Source organism: Gallus gallus, chromosome 2 (assembly GCF_016699485.2).
Source record: "Gallus gallus isolate bGalGal1 chromosome 2, bGalGal1.mat.broiler.GRCg7b, whole genome shotgun sequence".
Classification (NCBI taxonomy): domain Eukaryota; kingdom Metazoa; phylum Chordata; class Aves; order Galliformes; family Phasianidae; genus Gallus; species Gallus gallus.
The window spans coordinates 60416854-60438527 of NC_052533.1; the positions used below are offsets into that span (position 1 = coordinate 60416854).

Genomic DNA, 21674 nt, shown 5'->3' on the forward strand with positions numbered 1-21674 from the left:
GGGAGGCTTCTAAATTCAGTTGTGCACTTGAAGACTTTCTCCCCTGGTGAATTACTCACCATCCCTCTAGTGAGCTCTCATCAGAGGACAGGATCTGTCCCAGAAAGGCTCCTCTGCTTTGACATCTATCAGCAGTGAATCTCAAGAAGTCTGAGAGGCATCACAGGTCAGGGAGAGATTAAGGGTCACAGCCCACCGTGGTCACTGAGAGCTCAAGGAGCTCTTCACTTAGAACCCTTATTTATAGGACATCAAGATAATTGACTTTAGGCAGAAAACTTTGAATTCTAGCCACAGCTCATGTTAGGCAATCCTGGAATTTTCTCCCTACAACAATTCTGGTATCACTCAGATCAGGCTATGATTCATGGAGCAGGAGTTTCAGGTAAGACCGGGGAGTACCTGGTCATCCCAACTCACTGCACTTGAACAAAGGCAAAAGTGCAACAGTGGTTTTGGCTGAGACAACAGAGGGCCTGGGGAGACTGCACCACAATATCTTGCGAGGTTCACTAGAGACAGTAGCTGATAATCTGCTCTTTACCTCCTGGAGCAGGCAACAAGGACAAACCCATGTGGAAGTTGAGCAGTGGAAGGTCCACCAAAATTTGTAAACTTTGGTCCAAGGTGCTCTTAGTCTTGGTGACAGAGACTCTATTTGGCAAACTGATGATAAAAGAGAGCCAGGAACCTGTCCAAGAAGAAATCTCAGTATATACTTCCAGTGGACACTGCAGTCTGAATGTAGCACCTTGGCCTGCTTGGCCATGCAGTAGCTCTCTGCTGGCTGTAGGAGGCAAGATGCTGGACGAGGTGAAGCTTCAGTACTGCCTTGCTCCATGTATAGACACAGGGTAAGTTCTTGCTGTCATTTTGTTAAAGGCGTTTCCTAAGCTCCCAGGCTAGCATTTTCTGAAGAGGCTTCTGATTTTGAATATTTCAGTTTTGTGTCTGCATTATGTGGCACATTTCAATTTCTACATGAGTATGCTTAATCACTTATTTGACGAACAAGGCTGACGCACCTCAAACTGTGCACTCCAAAGCTCGGGCGTTTCAGAAGACAGACCATTTGTTTATAACTAATTTGGGGTTATTTATTCAACTGGCAGCAGAGGACAGCCTGAAGTGCAAAGCCCCGAGACACACAGCAGGTCACAGGTTCAATGTTTAGTTTCACAGTATCGTTGCATTGCCACTTTCTAAACAGCAAAGAGGGGCCTGAATCAACACCTGCCATGAACAGGCAGAGAAGAGAACTTTGTCCTTAAACCTTTCTGACTCCGGTTTATGAGTAATTTATATACCTCTCATTAACATCAATCTGGAAACCCTCAGTTGCTTTTAATTGTTGGCATGGTGAGTGTCAAGATCCCAGGATGACAGAAAAGTAAACTGTGTGACTGCAGCTCTGCTGGGCCCCTCGGAGTTCATGGCCGCTCTTCATTTGTTGCTTTGGATTCCTCTGTCATTGTTCCTGTGACTGACAGCGCGTAGGATCTCACATTACATGTACTACATATTTAAAATAAACAGTTGCCTGCTGAAACATAAAATCAAAGCCTTCCTGTTATTGTCCGTTGGACTGATACCGCCATTTTTTTTTATTGCTGCCCTGTAGATCAATAATAATAAAATAAATTACCCCCCTCCTTCAGTAGCTACACAAACAGAGGTGAGGCACATGGATGAAGAGTATTCAAAATGGGAACCTAAATGCAGAGGAACAACGGGCTTTTGATTATAAACCTTATACAGATCAATCTGTGCCTTGCCAGAAATGCTAAATGCTGTTTTGACACCTGGATCTCAACCTCTGGTGCTTCATTGTGGAGGGCTCTGGGCACCTTGAGGAGACTTAAACTGCTTTGTTTCTTTAAGATGGAAGGGAATACCCAGCATACTTAACTTTCAGAAAGAGTACTCTTTACTTCCTGGTAAACACCAGTATTGAGGGGCAAATACATGAAATATGAAAGAATCTGAGATACCTTTTGCAGCCACACACTAGAATAAAAAATAACATCAGCCCATTACCAATTATCCGAGGGTGCCAGTGCCTATCTGGTTTGAGGAAAAGGGATCTGATTCTGCAAACAGCACTCCCAAGACGGAAAAAAATATAGAGTCTTAACTTTTTAACCTTATCCCATGAATCCATCCCACATCCTTGAGCTTCTAGCCTCATTTCCCACAGAGAATGAGATTTCTGTGATCATGCCATCTGGCTGTCTGTCAGCCAGTATGTTCTGAACCTGCTTTCTATCAAACTGACGGAGGGATCAGGGCTCAAAGAGAATTAAGTGCCTATGAAATTCATGCAAATTGGCAGCTGGGTCAGAGACCCAGAGGAGTGCCCCTGCTGAAGGAAAGGTAGGCGGGATGCAGCCGCTTTACGCGCTGCTTGCTAATGTCAGTCATCACATGCGTGGCTCTGGACTCACCAGGGCGGATGGTGCTTCTTGCTCGGTGAGAACGAGGGCTTAATGTTGGTGTAGGAGGTGGTCTGACACGGGAAGGAGAGAAAGAGGCAACAGGGCACATCTGTAGGAACGCAGATCTCATTAGTTCCCCAGAAGAACATATTTAGTGGTAAACTTCCACTTACTCACACAACCATGTTGCTCCTGGGGGCCCTGCAAATATGTACATTTGTTTCTCACAGAGGAGCTCGACAGACAAACACTGCTCCTCACTCTTGCACCCAGACCAGTCCTGCTGAGCTCCCACTGAACACGAGAGAAACTCAGAGCTCTTCCAGGGCCCTGGAGAGCATAGGCTTGCTCTCTGAAAGCATGTGAGTTATTAAAAGTTAGAACAGAAAGTACAGCCCAATTCAAAGTTTCCCTACAGAAAAATCCCAGTCAGGGAAAGTTTAGAAGCTAAATGATTTCTCTTCCTTCCTGCAAAGGGAGTTTCAGTTTTTGTTTTCCATGCGTCTCTCTCCAGCTTCACATACTTTTCTGTGGAATGGCAGCTGAGTTTGCAAATACTTTTGGAGGAAGTTTCACCGTTTCACTTTAAGCCGTGCCTGTCCTGGAGAAAAAGCAGTGTTTTAAGAGATCTTACTCCTATATTTTAAATGACAGGGGAAGGATATAATCTAACTTCCCCTTGGCAAATGTGTGTGCCATGTACATTTCCCAGACCAAACTAAAGCTTGTCCTTTTATGCTTACCTGTTATTGCACTTCTGTGTGGGCAAACCCATGACCTCAGACTTTAAGCACGTCACCGCCCCTCTAAACTGCATCTGGTCAGGTCATTTTGGTAAAGATTACCGTGGGCTGACCCACAGCAGGGGCGGCAGCTTGCTCTAGTTTACTCAGAATGGGTTTTCCTGTGATGGGAGGAGGGGTAGAGAAAGTTTTTGCCTCCTGATTAATTTATGAGGGGTGAATATGTAGCTCTGAAGGACTTGCAGAATGAGGCACTTGGGTGAAAGCTGAGTGCCCTGCTTGAAGGTAGGCTTGATGTGGATGGCTCACGTGGACAGAAGAGCCATCATTTTCATGAAGAACAGATGGGAAATATATTAACTGGAACTCTTTTCTCTCCAAGATTTCCTTCAGCAAAACCACCTCAACCCTCACTTCTGTCTTCTTCTCAAGGACTCCATTACTTCAAGAAGGAGAAAGCAATGACAGGTCAGGATTTTCTGTCCCTCTACAGAGAACCACCAGCATTTAAATTTCACTTGCACCTGTCTTCTAAGAATTGGGCTGAAGTCCTTCAAACAGGAAAACACTCACAGAAGAATAAAGCACAGAGCCTGTTACATTTATCGTGTTGGTCAACGAAGACAGAAGCTTTAAAAATAGGTAGGCTATTTCAACAATGAGGCCCCTGTGAAAGTGCTGTCCAACTTCAGTTGTAGATCATAATGGAGTTTCTGACAGCACTACTCACCCACTGAGCTTACTGGTGTAAGATGGACTTTTACAGGCTGAGGACGTTTCAAACAGACTTGTCCTCACAAAGCTTTCTAGAGGGGATTTGGCTTTAGGGTGCCCTGGAACCTGGTTTCAGATGGGGCTGACCACACTCTCTCCACCCAAGAAATTTAATCAAAAGCCTCCTAAATGACTTCTTACCATCTGGGTCTCAGTAGCCTAAAGAGAGCAGCCAGAACTCTTTTCCAAAAATAACGTGTCATCAGCTTTCAGAGTTTCATGATTTGTAAGTGCTTCTGTGATCAACCTCAGACTTCCTCAAAAAATCTCCAAGGGGAAAGAGCTCTTGCAGATCATGAGGAGAGGACTTTTGTGGTTTTTTTTTTCTTTTTTGTTTTCAGCTATCTAAAGGGGATGTCCAAACAGTTCCTCTGCTGGGAGCTGACTTGATTTGTTTTCATAAGGAAATTTTCCAGTATGTAATTTGGTAGAGTTATGTCACTTGAGCTGCCCCTGCTTGTTTTGAAGATGACAGAATGCACTGGAAGTCATGCTGTTTCTTCTAAAACATGAGTGCCTATGCTGGGAGGAGATACATGCATATTGTTTGTAAGGCTCAGCTGCGTTGTAAGCTCCTGAGCTGAGCCGAGGCACAGAGCTCTACAAGTGCTATGACTTGAGACTTCAGATGTGGTTTTGGAAATGCCACTGCGTGTGGTCAGCTGTTACACAGTCACTGCTCTTTTAAATTTGCAGAAAAAATGTTGAGAGGGGATTTCAGGAGGCTGGAAAACCCTTCCCCCCATCCTTCAGTCAGTCACAAAAGAGGTTTTTATAGTGCCAATTCTTGTTGTCTTTCTTGCCAAACCCAGCACCCCACGATCAACCTTATTTCTATTCAGGTCAGTGCAGAGAGGTAAAAGAATGAAGGAGGAGAGGCACTACCAGTGCAGGCAGTTGAGAAATGGGAGTGACCTGACTATCTGATGGGAGGAGCACAGGCTCCTACATGTAGGGATTTTCCCTGTGACGTGGGGCACCACAAGGTAAGACCTCCGGGGGGATTCCCCAGTCTGTGTCCAGAAATATCACTCTAGAAGCAGAAGCAGTTTCACTCTGCTCTCACAGTCCATCCTGCAAAGAGGCACTGTGTTGCTGCTCTGTGATTTGAAGCAGCAATACCCATGGCTTCAGCAGCCTACCCTCTGCTCTTCACCCTGTGCAATGGTAAGTAGGGAGCCTTACATTTTTCAATATTTTGTTTTATTTTATTTTACTTTATTTTATTTTATTTTATTTATACTTATTCTGTGGGGATATGTCTTGGGAAGACAGAAAGGATTATGTAGGCGATCACTTATAAAAGCAATATGTATCTGTGCTTGGCAGTTTGGAGCTTGATCAATGGAGCTGCTGTGGCTGTCCCAGATGTTGCTGTGACATGCTTTGAAGAAGCTTTGCTGTCCTGTAAAGTTCTTCAGGATTCCTCGATCGCCTACCAGGCAGTGTCTTGGTACAAAGTAAGAAAAAAAGCCTAAGTAACTTGAGTAGTCTGCTTTACTTTCTTACTTGATACTGGCTTCTCTTGTACAAAATGGTTTTTTTTTTATGAAAAGGCATCCTTCTGTCAGTGCAGCAGAGATAAGGCAGCATTTGAGCTGATCATGGGGAACAGATGGTTTTTGTGTCATTGTCGACAGACTGTTTGAACGTGACCCTTGCATTGCTCTTGGCCTGCTTTTCTATGTAACTATTCCTAGCCTGCAGGGACCAGAATTTAGGGATTGTTCCATGTGCAGCCTGCCAAACGCTACTTCAAAGAGGAGGCTGTCCAGGATTTCTCTTTAGAAAAAAACCTTTAAACCTTATAACATCAGTGATGCTGTCTCTTGGTTAGCCTTCCCCCAGAAAGGAGCTGATTTTTATTTGCAGTGGAAGAGCTAAACAAACAGAAACAATTACTTTGAAAGACTTGTCTAGTTAAGGTGAACATTAGAGAAGGATATGCAGAATACAGACAGAGAGCAAGAAATTCTGAGTCATCTCTTTGTAGCTGCAAACTAAGTCACATCTTGGCTGTCCTGGCTTACCTGCCATCTCCAAAGCAGGAGTACCCTGCTTGTTGCCTGTCTGTGGGAGAGCTCCAAGGATCCATTGGCTAATGAGCAGAAGGTACTATTTACCACTTTCAGTATGAAATTGCTCACAGAAAGAGAAACAGAGTTGCCCACTGGTTGAAGTGTCCATTGACTTGCTCTACGGGGACTGTGTATTCACATATCAGCAAACAGATCGAGTTCATAGTGTGTGCTGCTTAACAGGCAAAAGAAAGGTTTTGCCATGCCATGCCCCTATTTTTGATGGGCAAGAACTAAATTTATCTCTGGCAGAACATAAAGCCACAGCCTCGGCTTCCCCAGCAGTTTGGTCAGATATGGTTTTAAAGCTATTCTCCCACAGTAAATGAATAAATCGTGTAATCAGACTTCTGCAGCTGAACCTGCCAGCACATCTGAATTGCAGTGCAACACTAGGCACATCCTTCAGGGCCCAGTGGCAGCTAGGAGAGACAGACAGCAAACAGAAGCTAAAAGCCAAAAGCATTGCAAAACCCTGTAGGCCCAATTCTGTGTTGGCACATAGCTCTTTATTGCTTCACCTGGGCACAAACAGATTGCACGTGCAGGGGAGGGTGATATTTGATGATGCCTGCTGTGTATACCTCCTCCTTGGCAGCCCCCACCTGTGCTCCTCCTCTTTGCAGCACTCTGGCACTGTCACTGCCCTGTCCCTACAGTCTCCTCTCCCTTTATGGTCTCCTCATCTTGTTTCATCTGTTTTGCTTGGGAAAGTGTAGTCTTTTCTGTGTCAAACATGATAGGACCTGATGCATTTTTGCTCTGCTGGCACTGGCATAAGAACTACTAGTGTTAACGAAATCTAATCATCAGCAACGGCTGCCATCCACAGGGGTTGATACAGCCAACTGTTACTATGTCCTTGTGGTTATTCATCCCAGGGGAGAGATGGAAAGTAGGAATGGGCAGTTAATGTCACTCCTGGAGATGCTAACCCAAGCCACAGCCCTAGCCATAGTAGGAAAGCATTCTCAGTGGGAAAAAGTGATTTGCTCTTCATTTTGTGCTGGGGAAATGATGCTTATTCCACTTGTGGGGCTAGCTGAGTGGGCATCATCTTGAAGAGAAGGAGAGTTACCAGGTGGCAAAAACCAGCCTTGGAATGTGCCTCCCTGACCCCTCTGCTCTGCAGTCCTCTTGCTTGTTGTCCCCTAGTTGTCTGTGTGCAGCTGTCCCCATGCTAAACTTCAGGAGCTCAGGGGAATGGCGGGGTGTAACTAGGCTGCCCAATACAGAATTAAACTGTTATTTAAAAAACAACTGCTGAAGGATTAATCAATAAACACCACGTATACCCTCAAAGGGCTAATTAAGAGGTAATTCCGACAAATGGTATGAAATTTCAGACTGTAAAGTTTAAACAGCTGTTAGGCTAAATCTTTTGTGCGAGGTCACTTTGAACCGTGCAATAAATGCGAGCAATTAACCTTTGCTTCTGCTGCTTTAAAAAGTTATGGCGACGGCGTTACAGTGCTGCACGTGCAGCTGCCTGCACAGGGTGAACGTGTGGTGAAAAACCCCCCTTCCTACTGGCACCTCTGCATGCTTCGACCATGTAAGGGATACTTCCATATCGTTTTCTATGGTGTGCTTAAAAAAAAAAGGAAAAGAAGAAGTGCTATGCTATTTAAAAGTACCCTCTTTTACAGTTCTGTGTGAAGAAGTAATAGTTTGAAGGAGTTAATATTCTGGTGTCAAAGTGAAGCTGAATGTAAAAAGGAAGCACTGCAGTCATCAGTTTCTTCGCTTTTGCTAACGTCTCATATTGCAAATAGGAGCGTGTATTTCATCTGTCCAGAACCCAGAAGTATCCTTAGATCCTTCTGGATTGTTTGTAGGCATGGGTTTGAGCGTGGGAATAATTGTGTGCATTCATAACAATGGTACCCATTAAGGGTGGTCCACTCCTAGGGACACAGGGCAACCCATGTGCCATAAAGACACGAGCACCGCAGATGCTTACCAACTGAGGACTGCAAACCAGGTCATAAGCACACAGGCTCTGGCAATTGCCTGTGGAAAGACTGGCTTGAATTTCTGTGGCCCATCTATGAAATAAGAATCTGGGTAATGAAACTTCACTTACCTTTCTGCCTCACGGTGCTATTAAATACTGCACAGCTTGTCTTTGTATGGTACATTGAAAATGAGAACCACTTCGTAAAAACACATAATTATCACTTTATATCCAGCTTGAAAATCAAGTCAAAACACACCCAGATGAGGTCCCAGTGGTTGTTTAGTTATGTTGTTCATGTGATGGCCAGAGCAGTCTTAATTTGAAACAAATTTTGAGGAAGAAGAGGGAAGGCTGCACCTCAGTGGAGAAATAACACTTCATAACACTTCCCTGAAAAATACAAAACCGTGGCAAAATTAGAGGAGGAAGTCATATTGGAAAATAAAAGTAGATCATACAGACGTGTCACGTGAATTTCACCTTCTTTCAGAGGAAGTAGCTTCTGCTCAATGTGCATGGTTGTTGTCTATTAGCGTAGCTGAATATTTTTAATATTCCTCTGATGTAATTGGTAACATACCCAAAGGAACACAGTCAAGCTCAGATGTCTGCTTAGCTCCAAGTGGCTCCAACGCATTCATGACTGAGACGGAAAGGGAGTTTTGTTCATGACCAAAACAGTTATGTTGCTTGACATAAGCTACTGCTTTGTGCCCTTAGCTTAACAAATAGAAAGGCTCTGTGGCTGAGTCAGGGACTTTTCTGACTAGGCCCAGATAATGTGTCACATGTGATTCCTTTGCTGTTGCTTTGGGTTTTTGGGTTGTTTTTTTTTGTGTTTGTTTTTCTTCTAAAGCACACTCAGAGTTCACTCACATTTGATCACAATTTATGTAGGTTTGGGTTGTTGGTTTTTTTTTTTTTTTGTGCTATTCTTCAAATGTAACAGTGGTATCTCTATATTGCACCATATAGGAACCATATGAATGCACCTTCAGCGCTAATCAAATGTGAAAGTGCTTTAGTGCTGCAAAATGCACCTATTAAGTGGTTTCAGCTCAGTTGTGATTCGTTATAAGCTGGCTGTCAGGCATTGCCAGGATTCTAGATATTTTACTTTAGAAAATAAATTCCTTCTGGCTGGATATAGAGTATTTAGATTCCTTTAGCAGTCAAACGTTTAAGCTCGGTCTTTATTCGTGGTAACATTTTACACAAAACTATTTTTATAATCATGCCACCCTCAGAAAAAGAAAATAGATTAATGTTAATGCATTCCACCTTTAAGCTGGCATCAGTTTTGGACCCGAAGCGTTTTGTTTCAAATAAAAATTTGCCTTTATGGGAAAAGGGGATTGTATTGGCAGTTTGATTTACCAAGGAGCCAAAGTATCACCTTAGTCTGGGAAGGATGTGATGAGAAAGGGTATTTAATGAGAGCGGAGAATGTGAGTTGACTTGAAACCAGGTTACTCTCACACGTACATGATAAAATTAAGTTTTAATTGATTAGCTAGGTGCAAGCACTACAGCACAGGCCAATTGCCTCTGTTTGGTGGCACAGCCGTGTAATACTATAGCAGTTTTCAAAACTACAGCTAAGAGACAGCCTGCTCAGAACAGGAGAAGGGCTCTTCCTCCCTCTTTCACCTTATTTATAAGACCTCTGAAGAAGAAATAATTGCTGAAGGGCTCTTAAATTTTGGAGGCGTTATTTCTCTTAGTTCATCCAGTCAGAAACCAGAAATGTATCAGCTCAGTGTTATTTTCAATCAAATCTGAATATATGAATATCCCACGTGAATATTCACTCTTTCACTCCAGGCTAGGAGAAACTTACAGCAATCAGTCAATTGACTAGAGAATCACAGAATCATTGAATCCTTAGGTTTGGATGGGACCTCTGAAGGCCATCTAGTCCAACTCCTCTGTAATTTACAGGGACATCCACAGTTAGGTCAGGTTGCCCAGCCTCACCTTGAAAGTCTCAAGGAACGGGGCATCAACCACATCACAGAATACATGTGAGGAATTCATATCCACTCTGGATCAAATGTATCCAAGCTTTTGGGAACTGGCATAAGTTTCACTGAAGCTCAGCATAGCGACTAGAGAAAGTTGCTCAGGACTGTGCCCAGTTAGGCTTTAAACATCTCAAAGGATGAAAACTCCACACCCACTCTAGGCAACCTGTACCAGACTTCAACCACCCTTAAAGGAAAAAAAAGGCTTTTCCTTTGTTTAAATTGAATGTCCCAAATATCAAATTGTGCCTGTGCCAAACTTCATGGGGTTCTAGCAGCCCATTTCCCCAGTCTCTGGATGGCACCATCTGCTGTCTCAGCCGTGCCTCCCAGCTTTGTGTCATCTGCAAACCTGCTCTGTTACAGTGTACAGCTCACCGGTGAAGGTGCTGGGCAGTGTCTACCCTTGGGGAAAGCATTTCTTCTCATTGCTTTGGAGGCGATGAGGAACAACAGATTTAGCTTCCCTAGCTGACTTCTGAAAACATGGCCACTGCCTATGATGTATGTGACAGACCAAGCAAGCAGGCTTACACTTCTTTTGCTGCTTAATTTTCTTGATGGAGAGTTTTATGCAGCAGAATGGTGCTGCCTGCCTGCAGGTTCTCACTTCCCAGCAAAACGTGCACTTCAGTAGTCTCTAGCAGCCAATGTGGTGATGAGATCCTTTCAATGCCAATCGGCTCAGTAGCATTCCTGTTGGTTCCTGCATGACTCTTGATTTTTCCTTTTTGCGTTTTGGCAAAGGCATTGACAGAAAATACAGGAGCAGGAAAAGATCAATTCCCTCTCCTCCTGCCGGAGGTGTAAGCAGGGGGAGCCAGCACGTTGGAAGGGAAGCAAAATACATGCAGAAAGCATTTTGTCATGGATTCAAGAAGACAGACCCTACACAAGTGGATTTCCAACACTAACAGCATTTGCTTCGATCCCTCAATGCTTGTGTAGAATTAATTAGGTGGCAGCCTTGGCATTTACCTTGCGCTGTGCTATCAGCTGAAGGAGACTCAGCGTGGGTTACTGCTGGGTGATCGTGGGTGCCTGAGCTGTGCGGTGATCTGTCTGGTGAGAGTTTGACCAACACTTCGCACGGGGTGGCAAACACTTTGTCATTTTCATAATTTTGATTAGGTTTTGGGGGGTGAAATTTAGCTTGGATTGAGTAAGAGACAGACTGATGACTGTACCAAATGCTTCTTGGGCTTCCTTTCAAATGATGGGGCATGGGGCCTCCCCGTGGTAACTTGCTCAAGTGTTTCCTCACTGCCAGCAGGATTTAAAAAGGGAGGGCTTGGTGTGTTTTGGTGAGGTGGCAGGAGCCGAGATTGCTTTGGTTTGGGCATCGGAGGGGCTGCGGTGACCTCTAAGCAGGGATGGCCGCGCTGCCTTGTAGGGGCTGGGGAAATGCCACCAGGTGTCTCTGTAGCCTCAGAAATGCAGAGAGGCTACGAGCGCTGCGCAGCCCCACTCTCGCCCGCCTCTGCTTCAAGGGAAGGGGAGATTTAATGGAGAAGGAGAGGCACGCAATCTTAGAATTGCACCCGCACGCATGAACCGTTCTCCTCCTTCCCAAAGGCAAAGGGTCGCGACTCCTCATCCAGGGCTCTCCTGATTTCTGCCCAGGTGAGAGAGCCCACGGGTAATAGATGAGGCCATCATGTAACTGTCTTTTACTCTGCAGGAAAGGCATAGTTCGTATGGCTCTGCAGGCTTTGCTCTACTTGGCCTTATGGCTCTGGCCATATGGTCCCTGGGATGCTGTCACAGTATTTGTCCTTAAACTGTGTGCCTCAAGAAGCTCTGGAAGCAATAACAAAGCTCAGTGACCCCTCTAAAATAAGAGAGTTGACTCATAGGATACATAGACTTAGTTTACATCTTCCTTACACCAGCAGCGGTGATTACAATTGCATACAGAGTGATCAAAGTGTTTTCTGATTCCCAGACCTCCGCCACAAGAATCACTGTACCATTTACCTTCCTGGACAGCAATTATTCATGATATCGTTGATAATTATTATTATTAAAAAACAAACAAACAAATAAAAAAACAGCCAACAAATAAATGAAATCAGGCACTCAGGCTTGACCTCATTATTGCCTTATGGGCAGTTTTGCATTTCACTGAGGAGGGGGGTGGCAAAGGAAGGGAAAGTGGTGAAAATGAGATCTGAGGGAGGTCAACTCTATCCACTTAACTGCTATTGACCCACGTGTAACCAGAGCTGAACCCAGCCTGCGTACTCAGATTGCTCTGGCTGCAGCCCTGGCAGCATGCAGGGCCTGAAGATATCACCATCCCTGTAATAAAGTGAGTCCCAACAGCCTAAAAGCCATCATAGGCACTGCTCATCCCTGAGCTGCTTGGGGTCAAGCATAATAAAGAAGAGGAGTCAGGGTAAATTTACAGGGGGATTAAGAGGAAGAAGGTACTTTCTTCCCTCTTGTTGGGTAAAGTGTGGAAAGTCCCAGGGAATTACTGCTCTGTGTTTCAGTTATGTGCTTAGAGAACACCCCCCCCCCCCCCCCAATAACAGAAAAAAAACCAACCAAACCAAAAACAACACACTTTCTGAGAAAGGATCTTAACAGTAATGAAAATGTTGTGCTTCTGATACCCCTGTTCCTAAAAAGTTCCCCGACTTGCAGCTTATTTTGTACCATTTTGCACACAAGTCCAGCAGAGTGTCAGGCCTCTATTTCTCTCCAGATCCCTGAGCATGCTTTCCTCATGCAAACACAGGAAAGAGAAACCAGATTCTCTTAGCCTCAGTTGTGTTAATTTTAATAACTTCCAGTGTAACCGTTGCACTCAGATGCAGTAGCTATACCGATAGAATGTAAGCACTGACACGCAGCCCAAAAAGATGTCTATTAGAATAAAATAAGAAATAACACTAAAAAAGCTTTGACTTATACTCGTGATAGATTTGGCTGAAAAGCTGAGCCTTGGACTGTATGAGCTAGCTCTGGCTCTGCTGGTCCACAGAAAGCCCAAATTCATTGCTCAGGAAACCTTCTCAGAGGGCACGCTGCCTCGAGTCCCAGGGAGACATCGACGAATAGGAATGGACATGTACTAATTCAAACCCTTCTCCCATCTTTCAAATCAAGTTAGGGGTTCCTCTGTTCTTTGTGGTTCCCGGCCAATTGTCATTTTCAGCACATCCTATTGCCCCGCCATGCAAGCTGTTCTGGGAATACGCTTTATTCCTCCCGCAGCCTCTCAGCAATGCCAAGGAATGTAGCTCTTCTGGTTACAATTAAGAAATTCAACATACGAATGCTCCCAAAGCACACCAAAAACCTGCTTGTGACCTTCACGCAAATGAATCCAAATGAGTCGAAGCAATTTGTGTTCTTTGTTTTCAACAGAGAGTTGAGGGGAGGGAGGGACTCCTTCTCCTCCGGAGAGGCACCGTGCTTTCTGGGGGCAGGTTATACTTTCTTTAATATCGTGTCTATTTAGACAGAAAGTCAAAACATTTTTTGATTGTGAGCATGAACGTACTATGCACCCTCGAGCTTTTTGCTCCTCATCTCTCTTCAGCCTCTATTTTCAGCCATAAGCCAGCTTTAAAACTCTCTCCTCTAGAATTTAGGATGACACTGTTGCCCAAGACAAGAAACGTATTTGTGTTTTCCAGATGGCTGGAGTTGGCGACAGAATAGCATGGAAAGTCCTTGATGTGGAATCTCGTCATCCAAAAGGACTTGGAGGCTCCCTGGAGCTCTCCAACACCACCTTTCAACTGAGGATCAGGAATGCCACCAGCCAGGACAGTGGCACGTACAAGTGCGCTTTGGGGGAACAGAGGGGAGACCACAACCTGAGTGGCATCATCACATTAAAAGTAACAGGTATCGTGCCCTGTTAGCATTTCATGAAGATAGTTCAAAAATCTTCTACAGATACCAGAACAGCCTAACACCTTATTTTACATTTTAGGTTGCCCTAGAATAGAAGATGAAAAACTGAAAAAATACAAGACTGAGCTTTTCATGCTGACTTGCCTCGGGATTTTTTACTTGCTGCTCATCTTCTTTACCTGTGTAAGTAATTTCCTTTGTCATAAAGAAAGCAACCAACCCAAACCTCCAGAAATACCCCGCTCATTTTCTCTGCTCGCGCCACCTTAACAGAGCCATCCTGAAGTTGGCCAATATACTTAATTTATGACCAAATCTTTTAAGTACTCACACAGTGTTTTCAAAGTCAGGTGAAAACTCAGGTGCACAAGGAACACGGGATGGAGCCCCAAAGAGATAAAACATTTCACTCCACCCTGAGCTAACTCAAAACAGACAGTTATTTTCCTGCACCCTGCTGCTCATTTCTGCTTCCAGTTACTCCAAGTGCAAGTGCTCCTTGGTTTAAGAGTTAAGAGTGCAAGACTCCTTCTTGTATAGTAGTCGGAAGCAGAATTTGCTCAGAAAGAGAGGCACGGGCTGCTGGGATCCAGATACCACCTATGGCATTTCTTTGCAGGACAGAACAACAGACAAATTCAAGTCTACCAATTTTTTGCTTCATTTTCCATACCTGTAAAGTGGTGATAGCCGCATGCCAGAGGGGCATTTTTGTCAAGCTGTTTGATCTTAAACTTCTATTTAAGATCTCTGGAAAAACATTAATGTGGAATTTAAACGGTAATGTTATAAGCAAAGGCAACCACTAATAGTTCAGCAAGGCCTTAGATTAGCTTGGCAAACGTACTGAAAAGTCAGCGTAGAAACACTACACGAATACAGTGCAACACAAATACCCATTCCTTCTCCTAGAGGTTTTATCTCTACACTCAGTTCTTACTGATAGCTCTGGAGAAGGTGGTGAGCAGGTTCACAGAAGTAAACCCATGGTCTGTCTGTGATAGTGGTGAACCAAGAACAAAACCCAGGAGACTCACAGTTCTCGACTTAGAGTCATTGTGATCCTCGGCTGTCGGAGCCAGCAGCATCTCTAAACAATAGGCTTGTTCTTCCCTCCCCCTTCCTGTGGGAATGCTTTGAGATGGAGTTACAGATAACATTGTTAAAAACAAAGAGAAAACAACCCCAACATTTTGGGAGGACAAACTGAACTTTTTGCTGTCTATTTCATATCTGCTTTATTGTTTTGTTCATCAGCAGATGAATTGTAACTGTTGATTGGAGAATATCTAATTAGCTGCAGCTAAATGCAGCTTTTCGTGTACCTTCAGGGAGCAATTAAATTTATGCCTGTCTCTTTCTTAGATTGACAATCTTGCCAGTAATTTGTGCTGTTCAGACTAAAGTTTGACAAGATAAATCTTGTAGGAATTTGTTAGGATGAAAGTATGAAAGCAAGAATATCACTCAGAAAAGACAGATGCCTCTGTTCTGCTCAGTGTCCTGAAAGAGTTTCAGATCTCTGAAGAAACCTCCCATTCCCAGAGATAAAAAAAAATAAATCCAGTTTTATTGGTGCTGTTAAAAAATGCAGAGCCACATCAGAAGATAACCATTCGGATGGGATGACCCATATTTTACTCCTGGGTGAGAGTCCAGTTTCAGCTATCAACCTAGCTTTCATCAGCGTTTAATATTGCCCCCTTTTCACAGAGGAGCTCTGTTATTTAAAACGTCTGTTAAGTTCTTACAGGTTGCTTTGTCCTCTCCATGCCTAATCTCCACTAAATTCAAAAGTGACATTAGGTTTAAGATTGGTGGCAGTCCTGGGGCTTCACCTTGACAACATAATGAAAATATTTTGGAGACTGGCCTGTGTCGAGGACAGGTACAAATGCATTTGATGCAAAACCTCCTTGCATGAAAATATGAATTAAATAGAGATTTCTCTCTGTGACTTTTTGACCTACAAAACTCACTGACTGGACGAGAAACAATACCTTTCTTTTATACTGGATGGTTCTGTTGACAAATAAATGCAAAAGATTTAATGAGTTAAGGAGAAAAAGCAAAACTTTTGAACTTCAAAACTGTTCTGCACACAAGAACTCTCAATTTTAAGCCTTCTTTTCCTTTCTTTTTTTTCTATTCTAGACGTGTCTAAGAAAAGAGAGTATGTCTCCCAGTGATAAAAGCAGAAGAGATTCAAAACGCACTCTCACTCTCATCAACGCACATGAAATGACAACACTCCGGGTTTTAAACAGTGGCAGCACGTGCAAAAGTGGACTTACTTCAAGTTCTATCTAAGTTGGCACTGTTGATGGCACCGTATGCTCATCAGTGAACAAATGTCATGAGACGGATAGCGGAGTGATATGAAGAAGGAAGAAGTGGTGATATATGGCCTCTTCAGGACTGCCCGACAGTATGGGTAACCTGTCAGTGATGTGCTTGCTCTGGACAAGCCTTCAAAAAGCACCATTATGCACTACGGTAACTTCTTGGTGCTAGTTGGCTAACAAATGCCATTGCAGCTACACAACTGCTGTTAAGAAGCTGATATCAGCATTTTTCACTCCACCAGGCAGCCCTCTTGTTCAGACAGACTACTCTCGTGATGTGAAGACTGGGTAATAGGGGCACCATGGCAATGCAAAGGCTGGAGTTTAGGCTTGTCAGTGAACTAATCAGTATGATGAAGAGCCAGTTTCCTGCTGTTGTCCTGGATGAATCGTATCCACATTCGTTTTTAAATATTAGGCTGACAGATAAGCTGAAACATAGGAAGGAAGAAAATACTTTGAAAATCTTTCTGGACTGAGAAGAATCCTATCTCTGCAAGAGAAGTAGAGATGCACTTACATAGTGGGTCCATCAGACATTTCCTGCAGGCATCTCTAGATAGGTTCATCCACATGAGGCTTCTATTACAACTGTTAACTTTAAAGAAGCGAAAATAAGAGGGAAGCAGTGTGGAAAGATGACTTTCTTAGTGGTTTATAATACACAAAGTCAACTACATGAAATGAAGCCTCTATCGATCAAATTATAGCGGTAATGACCAAGGAAGAAACAGACCATCTATGTCTCTGTGATGTATTGAGTCAGCTGTGGAGAAACAGGAACAGAAGATGGGACAAATGAACACCAGCTTTCGGTGTTAACAGTGTGTAGTTTATGTGAAACAAGGCTGTGAGAGAAGCTGAATTTAGGAGTGTGATGCAAGGGTAAGAAGACTTGTCCTTTTGGGCTGAAGAGGGCAAGAGTTACTTTGGAGGTTGAAATTAAGTGACCACCTTTACAGTGCTGCTGGTGAAGCAAGTAGAGTCTGGAGTGACTGTGGATTTTTATGCCACCAGATGAAGATTTGAGCCATAACATGAGAATTTGCAAACACATGAGAACACAATCATGTGTTCACGTCAAACTCTACGAAACAAGCCAGCCAAGCAAACAAAAGCCCTTTGAAAGCTAAACTGCAGCATTAGGATTATTCAGTGCAGTTTGGAATTTCAGGCTGTGACAAGGAGGCTCTTTCTGTATTCCTTTGACTAATTCTGAAGTGATGATGGGAGGAAAGCACCATGCATCACTCAGCAGCTTCTCTGTGAGTGGTGTAGATGTCTACACTGACGGAATCCGAGGGGCTTCTGACCAGAAGAATGGTTGTAAGGGATATGGAATTTTCTTGGGGCATGGTAAATTGATATCGCATTTGCTTTCTTATAATCAATTTTTACATGTAAATGTGTGTAACATACTTGAAATAAAAATTCAGAGATAACGTACCATTTGTTTTTCTGCATGCCACATATGGCAAATAATCCCAGAGATACTCCGTATCAATTGCATTTTATTTTACAATCAACTTAATTACATCAGCTAATGTAGACGTCTGATCCAGCCTCTTCAGTGGGAGAAGGCATGTGTGTGTGTGAATAATTGATTAAGCAATGGATAATTTTATGCATTTCTAAAGAATTAAGATCATCCGAATTTTCCTCGAAGTTCCACTTTCAGTCCAAAGCACATTCCAAAACACCTGTTCCCTAACTGACAGACAAGTCATTAAGGGAAACACAAGGATGCTTCAGTCTACCTGTGTTGCTTCTAGATGTGGGGCACCGTCATGGCCGCCCTGCATGTTTAGATGGCAGTAATATGAGCTGAACCATGAACCCTAAATGACCCAGGTACTTCAGGTACTTCAAGCTTCTCCATGTGGTCAGAAGTATATAATATCTGATTCTTTCTTTCTTTTTTTTTCTTTTACTTTTTAATTTTTTTCTCAGTTTATTCACTGATTTCTTTTAGAGGAGGACACAAGAGGCAAGAAGGGAAAATTCAGGTGACAGGCGTTGATAATAAATCAGCAACCAAGGCTGAAACGCTTTTAAAAAGCTGTTCCTTCAGATGTATACATAGGATCAGATCAGGACTGAATGAAAAAAAGAGGCTCTGTATAACACAAACAACTGTGCCCATTTCTTTTTGTCCTGAGCCAAACCGTCTGCAAGGAGGAGGACTGGGCTGGAGGATACAACACCAGGAGTCAAATTTCAGGATCAGAAGTTTCAGGCTGGCAGATTCTGAAGATTTGCTGCAGGCCCCGCTGTGCTGTGGAGGCGATTATGTTCAAGGCCACTTAAGTGTGTTAAAGGAGTTTAGAAGGAGTAAGCAGTGATGAAGTCTTATGCCAAGACTATTGACTGAATCAAAGAGTCGGAAAGAAACAGACAGCTTCCTAAAGTGATGAAGGTGCTTGCACATCTGGCATGTAAAGAATGTAAAGAGACTGCTAGTGTATTGTAGGACAAAAGCTAACATTAGCTGGCAATAATATAAATGAGAACCAGACAACTGAAAGATAAAAAAAATCCAATATATTACAGAGCCTTCAGCACTAGCAAGAAGAGAATTCATATCTTGGCTGACAGTCTTACGGAGTGAGCCACACATTTCTCAGCATAGCATCCCAGAAGAGACGGTCCTTTGCTTGCAACATGGGTCTGCGCATCTAAACAGCCCATTTCAAAATGACTCCCCAGCCATCCCACTGGGATGAGCTCATGCACACGTTCTTCAGATTCCAGCACTGAAGGGAGCACATCTGTCTATTGCACAATCTAGAGGCTGTTTTGATTATACGGAATAATTGCTTTCTTGGACAGAAGCATTTGTTCTCTTCACCATGACTCTTCTCATCTGTGTCTTTAATTTTCTAAGATAGTGGCATGTGTGCATGCTAGCATGGTTCTTTATATACTACTTTCTTACAACACTTTTTAGAATCAGGAATTCGAATGGTCTCAACAAACCCAGGAGGTGGGAAATGCCATTATCTTTATTTTTATAAACTAAAGCTGATGGCACCTGGAAATTGGAGCACTTCTGGAGCAGCCTGAGTCAGAATCTGAAAATGAGCTGAGATTTCCCGACTACACTGCGAATGCCTTCACCACAGAAATTTTCTTCTTAATATTTTTAGCTTGTTTTCTATTTTTTGCAATCGATCCCTGTCCCCGACCAACACCCTGACCTGTATTTCTGTATTGCTTTTTCCGAAGGTGAGCCATCTGCATTCAAAGATACCAATAAACACTGTATGTGAAATTACACATAAAGAGCTAGTTTGTATGCCTGTGATTAAGGAATAGGCAGACAAACAGTGTACCACACAGGGAAATTACCCCAAAGAGAAATTGCGACTGAAGCTAAATGAATATACAAAATAGCAGTGAGGGAAAGCTAAAGGACATAATCCACAAAACGCTGAGCGTATGAGTTATAGCCCTGAGCTAAGCCTGATTTGTGCAGCTGGCACTTACACAGCAGATAACCCAGGCTGACAGTGACCTTGACAGCACCGCTGCAGTAATATTTGCAGGGAAGGCTGAACAGGTCTCCACCTATTTCTCCTGAGCAGGAGCTACCAGCACACTGGTATTCATCAACACGTGCCAAAGCAATCCCTGTGAGCAGTGCGGAAGTACGGCTGTTTCTGTACCTGAATTTTTTCTGCCCTGGGTGGGATGCTTTGGAGGTACATGAAGTCAACAGCTCTACCCCATGCTCCCGCTGTGGAATTAAAGGCAAAGTGAAGGTTCTTCCCCCTCTTCTCCTTTTTAAGCAGTTACCAGCAAAAGCCTAGCTCTAACTTATTGGGAGAACAGACTGCTGGGGAAATTAAAGAGTTACAAACAAATGCAGTATCACATTTTTTTGGTTAACGGTCTGCTCCCTCTCATTTCCCTGCCAAGGCCGGTGTTTGCAGTTCTCTGCTTTTTGCTGACTACAGCTGATACTGCTCCTGCGTAAAGCTGTGGGAAGAGCTCCACTAGGGCTCCGGGGTGATCACGTAAATCCCAAAAAATCCACCAAGGGAGTGGGTGGTGGCAGGACTGACACGGGCCGCTGCACGGGGTGGTGGGCCTTTGAAGGCTTCATCTTAACGTCCGAGCCCTGCAAGCCTTCCCACCCTCTGATGGAAAAATCTTGCCACATCACTGCAGCTGAGCTACATGTGCGCCTCTTATGCCATAAATGGACAGCCTGGGCTGAGTTTAAGCCACTGCTCTGCTGTAGTGATTCCAGACAGACCTCACAGCCAGAGCAAAACAAAACAAGCAAACAAGATTGAAAGTGAGGGGCAAGGAATGTGAGGAGAGACAGCTCCAAAGGGAAATACAGACTACACAAGCCCAGTGCAAACCTGGGGCTGGCTCTCTGCAGAGCGTTTCAGATGCTTCTGTGAAGGGAGTAAGAACACCCTGTAGTGGTTCTATTCTTTATTTTTAAATTAGTTTTACTTATTTGTTATTTTTAAACATTTGGACCGTGTGCCTCAGTTTCCTTAGCTATAAATGGGAGAGAATGTGTTGCCTTGTAAAAGAAGCAGGGAAAATAGCAATATTTATACCTTGTTGACTACTTGGAGCCAAAAGGAAGTTTATGCCCACGTTGTCCTTCAGATGAGAAGAGATGAGGCCTGAAATGCTGGGCATCAACATTAAGGAAAAGAGGTCCTGCTGTTCAAAGAAACCAGAATAATAGAGACTGTTAAGAATAAAAGTGCAGGAGTGCCTGCAAATGCTGGGGCCTAGAGCAAGCACCTGTAACACAAATGTGTGACAGTTTCCACCCACTCCCTTTTGCTATTTTCATCCCATCTGAATTCCAACTCTGCCAATTCACTCTCACATCTGTTCTCAGACTTGGTATCAACGCTGATTTAATCACATTCCTTCCATTTACTGAGCTGGAAGTGCAGGGCTATGTATAAGCCATGAGGAATTAACCCCTTTCCCCCATTAGACCAGCTAGTGCTCCTCCAACACCACGTGGCTGCTGGTGGACAGCAAGCTGATGGGGACTGCTTGCCCTGTGAGTAGAGGCTTACACACTGAGGCTTGTTCAGCTCAAAGGAGAGGTAGCTTTGGGAACACTGAACAGCAGCCCCCTAGTAGCTCTAAAGAGATTCTCGGGACGATGGAGCCAGCCGCTTCATAATCGTGTTTGGTGGAAATATTAAAGGCAATGGATATATGTTGAAGTGAGGGTAGTTTGGACTGTAATACATTTTTGCCCATGAGGATATCCAGGCAGGTTTCTCAGAGAGCCTGCGCAATCACCATCCTTAAAGATTTTCAAGGCAGAAATACCTAAAACCCTGAGCCACCTGGTCAAGCCCACAGCGCACCCTGCTTAGATCAGGAGGTTGGCCTAGAGACTCCTGTGGCACTTTCCAACCTCAGTTATCCCATAGTCCTATACTCTTCATGGTCAGA

General features: G+C 43.8%; 1 protein-coding gene across 1 annotated transcript; it reads left to right on the forward strand.

Annotated features, from left to right (window-relative positions):
• Nucleotides 1-4925: 4925 nt before the first annotated feature.
• CD83 (CD83 molecule) lies at nucleotides 4926-17675 on the forward strand. Its single transcript, XM_418929.8, has 5 exons — nucleotides 4926-5119; nucleotides 5282-5412; nucleotides 13662-13875; nucleotides 13964-14067; nucleotides 16039-17675. The coding sequence occupies exons 1-5, from the start codon at nucleotides 5077-5079 to the stop codon at nucleotides 16192-16194; spliced, it is 648 nt and encodes a 215-aa protein (XP_418929.2). The 5' UTR covers nucleotides 4926-5076; the 3' UTR covers nucleotides 16195-17675.
• The last annotated feature ends 3999 nt before the right edge of the window (nucleotides 17676-21674 follow it).

What these genes read in the sequence shown, in the direction of transcription:
- CD83 (XM_418929.8), top strand. Translation starts at nt 5,077, where the DNA reads ATGGCTTCAGCAGCCTACCCTCTGCTCTTCACCCTGTGCAATG. An exon ending in GCTCTTCACCCTGTGCAATG is followed by an intron (nt 5,120 to 5,281) that starts GTAAGTAGGGAG and finishes TGTGCTTGGCAG; the next exon opens with TTTGGAGCTTGATCAATGGA. An exon ending in TGCTCATCTTCTTTACCTGT is followed by an intron (nt 14,068 to 16,038) that starts GTAAGTAATTTC and finishes TTTCTATTCTAG; the next exon opens with ACGTGTCTAAGAAAAGAGAG.